This window comes from Vidua chalybeata, chromosome 21 (genome assembly GCF_026979565.1).
Source record: "Vidua chalybeata isolate OUT-0048 chromosome 21, bVidCha1 merged haplotype, whole genome shotgun sequence".
Classification (NCBI taxonomy): Eukaryota; Metazoa; Chordata; class Aves; order Passeriformes; family Viduidae; genus Vidua; species Vidua chalybeata.
This window is the reverse complement of record NC_071550.1, coordinates 10,917,907-10,927,395: the sequence shown is the minus strand read 5'-3', so window position 1 is coordinate 10,927,395 and position 9,489 is coordinate 10,917,907. Positions and strand designations below refer to the sequence as shown.

Sequence of the window (9,489 nt, the reverse complement as noted above, 5' to 3'; positions counted from 1 at the left end):
AAACTGGCACATGGAGGGACCATAGCTTCACTTTGCAGGTGCTGATAGACTTGGTTGGAGACACACACCTTGGTTTTATGTGCCCTGGGCCAGCCTCCCCACCTTTGGGCCATAATTATTTTGTCCTGGATCATCTGAATGACCACCAGGATTGAATCCAGTGTCAGTGCAGAGTTTTGGTGCCAGGAAATTGCCATCTCCTGAGACATATGGTTCTTGGGGCCACTTACCACAGAATCACAGACTGGTTTGGGTTGGAAGTGATCTTTAAAACTCATCTTGTCACACCCTCTGCCATGGGCAGGGACACCTTCCACTATCCCAGGGTGCTCCAAGCCGCATCCAATCTGGCTTTGGACACTTCCAGTGATCCAGGGGCAGCCACAGCTTCTCTGGGCAATCTGTTTGGTTGCACTGCATGGCCACTCCTTTGTAGTGGCTGTGATCTAGGCAGGCTTGGGGGTGACACAGCCATAGCCCCCATGGGACACATGCCTGATGAGTGATAGAAGCTCATTTGCCTAAGGGTCATCCCACATATTGGCAGGTTGATGGGAAAGGTCTGGTCCCAGGCCATTCCCCAGGGAGCAAACATCCCCCGATTGATCCGAATGCCCCTCCTCGACAGACACTGCTCTCCTCTCCCCTCACTGTGAGCAGTGACCCTGCCCTGTGGGAGCAGCATTCCCGTGGTCTGGGGCAGCACAAGGGCCAGAGCTCACAGCCAGCTCAGGCTGGATCTGTGTCCAAAAATACACTGATTTGTTTGAAAATGGCAGCCGAGTAACTGGGAGCTTAATTGGAGCATCCGGCTGGAAGAGCGGCTCCAGGATGAGGATGGGCAGTGATACAGCCCCGGTCCTCCTCCTCCTCCTCCTGTGCCTTGCTGGCTGCCTTAGGACCAACCAGCCCTAGTTCAAGGCACAAAGTCATGCCAGGGAACACTGAGCTGATTTCTGTGAGCCGGTCAAATATGTGGCGAGGTTTCCGCTCCAGATTACAGGAGGAAGGAAGTTTGCTTGGAAGGGGATGGGGATAAGGTGGGGGAGAAGGGAGGGAAGTGCATTCCTGCCTGATGAGGAACAATGTTGATATATTCATTTGTAAACTAAAGCTGGCCTGAGCGTCAAACACCTTGTCCCCGTCAAACTCTGAAGGATGTGCGGGAGTACACAAGGAGAGGAGAGGAACCGTCTGACATCCGATGCAGTGTGTGGTTTCCCAGGGCTGAGGCATGGACGCTGCTCAGCCAGATCTCATTCATGATAAAGAGCAATAAAACCCTTCCTCAGTGCTGTTTTATCCCAGGGTCCCCTCATGATCACATCCTGTCACGCAGAGGCAGGAGCTGAGCACAGGTGAAGCAACCGGGGGATCCACGGGCTCTGGAGTGAGCAGCCCACCCACAGCGCTCATCCCTGCCACAACACTGCTGGAGCTGCCCTTCCCATGCAGGACCAAATGGCTCCATAAAACCAAGGAGGGCTCATTACTGCCCTAATAAATGTTAAACATTAGTATGACACAGACAATGGGATTTTGTAATTATTTTTTTTAAGCAGACAGATAAGGAAACAATATTGTAGGCTGATTAGAAAGTTGCTTTAATTCCCTTTAATAAGTATCCACTATTCAAAACTGGACAATTTATTACCTCCTGGATGCTCCTCAAGGCCAATCCGATGTGGAATTTGCTGTTGACACATTTGCTGTGACATAGCACCTATATGATTGGAGGTGACCTTGCTGCACACTTCCCACCATGGCACCACCTCCTGTGGGCAGCAGGAAGGAAGAGGTGCTGTGCTGGGTCCCAGACACTGCCCCTGTCCCCGGGAGCTGGATGGAATCTTCTAAGAGCTGTTTTGTGCCATGTCCACAGGTACGCACCACTTGCTGGATTCTGCCCTGGGTTGGTGTCCTAGAACAAGTCCCAACCATGGGACCCTGCCCTAGCACAGCCCTGACTGTAAGCACAAGAGCTCACCCCTAAACTGGGAGAGCTCTCAAGCAGATAAAATCCTGGAGTTGACCAGGAGGTCAACTGTCCCCAGGGATCAGAGGGAAAGGCACCTTCTAGGCAGCTGGTGTCCCCAGGTGAGGGACACGGCTGTGTGTCCCCATCTCGTGTGAGCTCCCCTCTACAGCAGAAGCAGTGGCAGATGAATGTGAAACCACAGCTCTGGAAAACCCAGTAAGAAAAGGCCAAATGTGCCCATGAGTGGTCAGATGTGCATGTGGCTCAGCAGCTTCCCCTAAACAGGACCTGGAAAGGTTAATCCCATTTTGAAGAGGTTTATTTCATGGCATGATGAAGCAGCACACACTGCGGGGGCCAGCAGTTGGAGGCTTTGCACCATTCCTGCTTTGCCTCATCCCCAGTTTCTGCCCTCCCAGAACAAATCCTGAAGAAGCAGGATGCTGACACAAGGATGAGTCTGTGTGGAGCCTGGGGTATTTGGACTGCCCAGTGTCCAGTACTGGCAATGTAGGGATGGTTGCCTTTTAGTGTCACTTGTACCAATTAATGCTCAGGCATTGATATTGTGGATCTTATGGAAAAGAAGAATATTTAAAGTGGAAAAATGGCTTGTTTCTTTTATTACAGCATTAAGCCAGAGGGTGAGATGTCCCTGGGAGGAAGGACCCCCTGGCACCATGTGTCCAAGACCTTTGGAAGAGGGAAAATGAGTCCTGCACTACAGCCTGAGCTGCCTGGGCAGGTGCTTCACTAGCTCATAAATGTCACACCTCAGCCAAGAGCTCCTCAGGCCCTCTCAACAATAACAGCAGGGCCTGGCAGATAAAACAGATTAGAGGAGGAGTTTTGCAGACGCTCCTCTGTTCAGGATGGAATGGTGTGAACCTGGATTGGGAGGCACTGGACAGCAGCCCCATGGGGCTGCAGGACCTGCCTGGGATCTCCATGGTGAGATGCAGCCTCCTCTGGCCGGTCCCACCAGTGATGCCAGTTCCTGGTATTAGTGGGCCCACACACCTTATTGCCTCGCCTGTGCACCCTGCACAGGGCCTGGGTACGGGGCTGTGCTCAGGTGCCTCCCCAGGGGAGGAGGAACCTGGCAGTTTTGGCAGCAGTGGGAGACCCCCAGGACCAGCCTGGCCCCGCTGGGGTATCCCAGGCTGCAGCACAGGGGGTGCAGGTGCCAGTGGGCATTGTGGTACACCCAGAGATTTCCCTGAGCCCAGCAATGCTCAGCCTCCCCAGATGTCCATGCCTGGGCCCACCAGCTGCCTCCAAGGAGTGCTGGGAGTGCAGGGTCAGGGTGAGCAGGATGCTGGGGATGGGTTGAGGCTTGGCACAAGTCCCACAGGCTGGGAGTGCTTAGGATGCTCTCTGCCCTGTGCTGCTGTTGGGGATGCAGCTCCTGCTCCCCATGGGTGAGTGGGCAGAGAGGCACTGGGGTGTGTGTGTGGTGGGGTCGGCACTGCTGGGGTGGTGGTTTTGTTCAGCAGAGCCCTCCCACCATCTCGCTATGTGCAGTTTGGAGAGGGGCAGAAATAAAGCAAAGGGTCCATTCTTCAGCCACCTCTGCTTTAATGATCTCATGGAGGCCATGTATTTTTGGGCTGTTGCAAACCACTGGTGCACCTGTGACAGTGCTCTCTGTGATGGATCCCAAAATGAGAGCTCCCACCTCCCCACTTCCAGCCTCTCTCTGGAAACACACGACCCAAAATCTGCTGAGGTTCCCCAGGCAGTCCCAGTTCCCCTGTGGAGCCCCTGTGCTTCTACTCAGCTCAGCTCAGCTCAGCTCAGCTCAGCTCAGCTCATAGATGCTCTGTGTGTCCCCAGAGGCCACAAGAACATCCTGAAACTGGGAGACGATGCGTCCAAAATGGGACCCTTCCCAAAACACTTTCCCACAGCAGGTGCAGCAGTAGAAGTCGGTGAGCTCTGCTCTGTCCAGCACCCCGAGGGGGATGGCAGTGACCTGCAGGACCGTGTCCCCTGCCAGCACCGCGGCTGCCCTGCACTGCTCCATCGCCTCTGCCTGCTCGCTGTGTGGGGCACAGCCAGGCTGGGCTGTGTCACAGTCTGGCACGGTGACACTGCAGCTCTGGCTCCCCAGGCAGCCTGTGGAGAGAGGAGAGAGCAGATAAACCACAAGTCACTGGTGTGACGAGCGGAATCTGTGCTTAACCACTTGAGCAACCCTTGTGAGGGGCCTGTCATCCCTGCAGGGGTCCAGGCTCCCTGAATTCGGAGGAGGTGGTTGGTCACCATTATCCAGCAGCTGCCTGCCCTAAATGTGGCACCCATGCAGCCACTTGCTCCCCTGCAGCCGCCTGGCACCTCCTGCAGTTCCTTCTGTTCCAGTCTGGGTAATGGCTCCAGTGCTGCTGCTGTTCTGGGTGCGGTGGTTTTGCCCCCCCGTCACGGGTCAGGCCAGGCTACTCTGGGAGCGGGGCTGTGCCCCCACCCCAGGCTGCGTTATGGGGCAAACAAACAGCAGGGAAACCCCTACTGCTGCTTTAATTATACCGCCACCGTGATCAGCTGCTAATGGCACTCGCGAGTCTCCCAATCTGCCCGCGGACACGGGGATTTGGGCCCATCCCCAGTGTGTGACGACCCCCCACTCCCCACCCCGTACCCTGGGCAAGGGGCACAGTGACGCGGGGCCACGTCCCCTGAGCTGTCCCCGCACGCCCCCAGCCCCGTCCCCCGGGACGAGGGATCGCTGCCACCCAGTGCCCCGACCCGGCAGTTCCAGCAGCCGGGGATGGCTCTCCCGCCCGCAGCAGGGGCACGGCAGGTCTCCAGATCCGGGCAGCGGAAGCCGAGGGTTGAGCTGCCTCCCATCCCTCAGGGACCCTGGCAGCCAGGAACAGGCTGCAGTTATTGCTGCGGGATGTCCCCGTTTTGGCAGGGGGATCTATCCTGTTCAGGCACCAATTAAGACAACAAAAGGCATCCTGCATCGCTCTAGTGGCACTTCTAGGGTGTCCACCCAACCCTTTTCAGGATCACAGGGACCCTGTCAGGAGCCAGCTGGGACTGAGAGGGACACCAGCATTCCCAGCTGGCCCTTCCCGGCATTCCAGAGCTGTCAGGACACTGGGGATTACCGTGGGGGAACACATGGATGGGAAGTGCCCTGAAACGGCCATCCCATTCTGGCAGAGCTGTCCCATCCTGGCAGGGTCAACCCCAGCTGCAGCGGGGCCCGGGCCTGCCCATGGCATGAGCAGAAAGAGCCACAGCCCGGGGTGTGGAAGGATCAGCTCACACCAGCCCCTGGTTCTGGGAGGTTCCCCAGACCTCCCCAAGACCTTCCACACCTCCCCAGGGCAGATTACCAGCCTGAGCTGGTGGGGCACAGTCACCCCCAGTTCCCAGCACACCAACAGCCATGCTCAGGGTCATGGCTGTCACTGGGGATGTTCTCACAGGGGATTTGCAGCCCAGCCCTTCACCACCACATTGCCCAGCAGCACCACTAGTTTGGGGTTTGCTGCCACAGCACAAGGGGAAGCAGCCCTAAGCCCCGTCTGAGACACTGGGCAAGAGTTGGGTTCACCAGGGCTGTGCCCTGAACAAGTGCCCCATGGCCTCACCCACAGATGGGCCTTTCCTTCACCCCCTGCATCTGCTTTGGACACTGACATCTATCCTTAAAGGGAAAACAATTACCTCAATTTCCCATTTTCTCCAATTTCTGGCAAGTGGTGAAACACCCAGGCTGCCCTCGGGAGATTCCTGAGCCATTCAGAGCAGGGATGTGGAGGAGGAGTCCATTTCCCAAGTGTTTCTCCAGGATAAAGCCTGCCAGCGGGTGGCAGATCCCCAAGGCAAGAACAGCGGCTCTGTCCTCACCCTGTTCCCACCTCCCTCGGCCCTGTGCTACTCCTGTGTTTGGTGCCTCAGCCTGGGCACCCTTTTTTTTCTTATCCTCTCTGCTCTCGAGCACCAGACCCTGAAGGGAGGGACATCGACCTTGGGTGGGACTTTTAGATCCAATGCAATGGAAATGACACTGACAGCACGCAACACCCATGGCCAACGGCTTTCCACATCACCTAAAATTTCCCTGGCCAGAACGTGGCACCAGCACACTGACAGTACCCTGACATTCTGTGTGCCTGTGGGGATACTGAGTCATTTGCTCTCTCTTCCAACACACTCCCTCCGCTGTCCTGCTGCTGATGGGCAAAGCCGATGGCAAACCCCTCCTTCCCTGCGCAGGGGGATGGGAAACCTCCAGCTCCCCCAAACACCCCAATCCCACCCCCCGGGCTCGTGGGAAAAAGGCAGGCAGGGAGGGAAAGTTCATCCCTTAAAAGCCTGAGGAGAGAAAGGCTATGATGGTCACCCCGTAGTTTTGCCTTTGCTTGCACCAGCCCCCTCCTAATTGTGGCTCTTCAAAGGGTTGAAAATGCTACATCACTTCAAAGTGACCATTTCTGAATGGGAGCTTGTAAAACCCCTTCTCCCCCTCCCACCAAATTCTTCCCAGGGCTTTTGAAGATGCCTGTGCTCCCCTCACCGACAGGGTGAAAGGGCCACCAGACGTGAGGCACAGGATGCCAGCCAGGCACACGGGAAAACTGAGCTGGGAAAGGCTGGATCTCCCAGAGAAACAGGGGTTTCCAGGGGAAGGGGGGGCGTGGCTTGAGGGAGCGTTTTTTCTCCCCTTTCAGACAGGCAGAGGCCTCCCCAGTGGAGCCATGGCTCTCTTGGGACTGCATCCCAGCTTGCCTGGATGCTGCACACCCCAGAGTTACACCAGAGCTGGAGCAAAAGGCATGTATAGGGTGCATGGGGCCGCGGGGAGCCCAGTGTATCCTTCCAGTGTGCCATGAGCTTTTCAGATCTGTGGCTTCCAGAGCTCTGCAAGGTTCACACCAAAGGCTGGATTCCCATTGCATCCCCGCGGAGGAGAAAGGAAAGCGAATTGATTCGAAACACTTCTTGGGAATTAATAATCCCATTATAAAACATCTTGAAAATAAAACCCCCTTTGCCTCTCGCTCACCTTTCCCCCTCTTGGCTGGATCACGCTGGGGATGACAGAGCCTGGGTGAGGGGCTGAGCCCTGCAGCCCCCAGCCCCTCAAAGCTGAGCACCCCCACGTGAGTGCTGCAGAGATCCATGGGCAGCAACAGTCGCCCACCGGCACTGTCCCCAGCTGGGCAGTGCTCCGCACAAGAGCCGTCTCCTCCTGGCCTCACACATGCTGTCCACTCACAGCTCCTGTCCACCCCGCTCACCTGTGGGAATTAATCCCATGGGAACAGCAAAAACTGCTGCTCTTCCTGCCATGACGTCTTCCCGCCAGGAAATGCTGCCATGTGCAGGGGAGAGGGGATGCTGCAGCACCCCCATTCTGCTTATTTCTGCATCAAGTTCTTTCCTGAGCTAAACAAGGCCACTCTCAGCGGTGGGATCCCACCTCTGCATGCACTTGTCACCTCTGTAGCAGCCCTGCTCAAGCTCTTACTGTATGCCCCAGGGTGGGGTGGCCCTATGCTCCATGAGGTGGGTGCAGCAGGAGCTCCCCAGCCTGGATTGGATCCTCTTCTTTCAGCCCCCAGTCACCAGCACCAAGTCAGTGGGGCAGACCCACGCCAGAGGTCCATCCCACACCCTGGGCACTGAACAGGCTCTGGGCAGTCCAAGGGACCAACAGTCCCTTCACCTGGGGGGACATGGCAGCATCTGGGACCCACAGCCACCGGGATCACTCTGGTAGTCCCACAAAACCCCTGAACTATTGCCACAGGGAGGCTGTGGGGGCAAAGTGACTTGTCCCAAGATAGGGATGAGACAGGAGCTGCACTGCATGTGCCCCACTGCAAGGTCCTGCTCATGGACACAGGACTGAGCCCAGTGGGACAGACATGGGACAGGACAGGGGCTGCCCACTGTGGGCAAGGGCATGCACATTCCCCCACACAGAGGGGCTCTTAGTGGGGGTCACACTGAAAGGCCACCGTGATGGTGACACTGGTGACCTGTAGTCCCACCAGCCTATTGTGTCAGCTGTAATGCTGGAATGCTGGGTCAGCACTACTGGGACAGCACCGGGACTTCCACAGCAGGACAGGAGGGCACAGCAGGGTTTGGAAAGATGAGACAGAGCAGGATCAGGGCAATCCTCTTTTGAGCCTGTGCCCGCTCCCCTTTCCAAGCCTACCCAGCCCTGATTTGGCTGGGAACAACTTGTCCCCACTGTGTGAGCCCTGGGCACCCCCAGGGTTTCAGTGTCAGGTAGCCAACAACTTCCCAAGAAGCCAGGTACTTCTGCCCAAAATCCTGCCCCACGGGCCCTGTTTCTAGCCCAGGTCCCTCTGTGTCACCCCTGCCCGAACCAAGGCCTCGGGGCGAGGAGCTGGGTGCCTGTCCCGGCTGGCTCAGGCAAGCGCACCTGGCAGCTCCTGCTGTCTCTGGAGAGGCTGTGGGTCCGGCAGCCCTGTGCCAGCCCCGAGCCCTGCGCCAGCCCCGAGCCCTGCGCCCGCTACAGCCAGGGCCATCACAGCGGTGTGCGGGGCTCAGCCGCAGCCAGGGCTGGGGGGGTGGGGAGAAAGCTCACAGCTTTGTCGAGGCTTTGCACAAGGCTGAACACAGACCTGGGAGCATTCTTGGAGTACAAAGGTGCATGGGAAACCTCGGCCTCGGTGAGAGATCAGCCTGATAAGAGGAGTTACGAGCCTGAGAAATGTGCTGATTGCAGGGCACTGAAGATGGCTGGTTATCTTTTCCTCCTCGATAAGGCAGATAAGCAAAGGACAAAGGACCCGGGATTGTGCAACCTGGGCTGCAGCAGCCTGGCGGTGATCTTAAGATGTTCCCAGGGTGGAGGAGGGAGGATGAGCTCAAGCAAGAGGCAGCTCCAGCTGCTCTCATCTCCCTGTGCTGCTGTGAAGAGAACCCTGCCAGCCCCTGTACCCAGTGCTGGGCAGCAGCACGCAATGGCCCCCGGCTCTGAATGGCCCCCAGCTCCTTCCTGGGGCACGCTGGGCACAGCGCCCCTGTTAGCAGGCACAGCAGAGCTCTGCAAACCAGCACACACAAAAATGCTAGCTGCTCCCAGCCCTGCCCTGCTTTTCCATATGAGCAAGTGAATTCCACTGAAGAGGGAAAGCTGGCAGAGCAGGACCCAGCTGAGCCTGGGGGGTGTTTCTGGCTGGTCTCACCACTGCAGCCCCCGGTCCCATCACTGCCCTGTCTGGGCACGTGAAGGTGCTCCTGTTATTCTATTGCACCCTGGAGAAGAGAGAGTCTAAATGCATGGGGTGGCTGAAGGGGGCAGGGGATCCCCTGGATCCAGGGGTGCAACCCCTCAGGAACTCATCCCCTTCCATGGAGAAATATTCAGAGCAGCCCAAGACAATGGGGGTGCCTTGGCCCCATAAATGGAGTTTGGTACAAAGCAGTGAGAATCCATGGGTGCAAGAATACTCCCGGGACAGCACAGGAATTGATCTCACATCTTTCCCACATGGCAACAAGGCAAGTGGGATGCT

At 57.1% G+C, this 9,489-nt stretch overlaps 1 protein-coding gene across 6 annotated transcripts in view; it reads right to left on the bottom strand.

Annotated features, from left to right (window-relative positions):
- Nucleotides 1-1,597: 1,597 nt before the first annotated feature.
- EXD3 (exonuclease 3'-5' domain containing 3) overlaps nucleotides 1,598-9,489 on the bottom strand; it is a 254,749-nt gene continuing 246,857 nt past the window's right edge. For all 6 annotated transcript variants that reach the window (XM_053961998.1, XM_053962003.1, XM_053961997.1 and 3 more), the window contains one exon: nucleotides 1,598-4,096. In XM_053961998.1, the coding sequence (XP_053817973.1) occupies nucleotides 3,780-4,096 (317 nt within the window). In that variant the 3' untranslated portion in view covers nucleotides 1,598-3,779. The remainder of the gene's footprint in view (nucleotides 4,097-9,489) is intronic.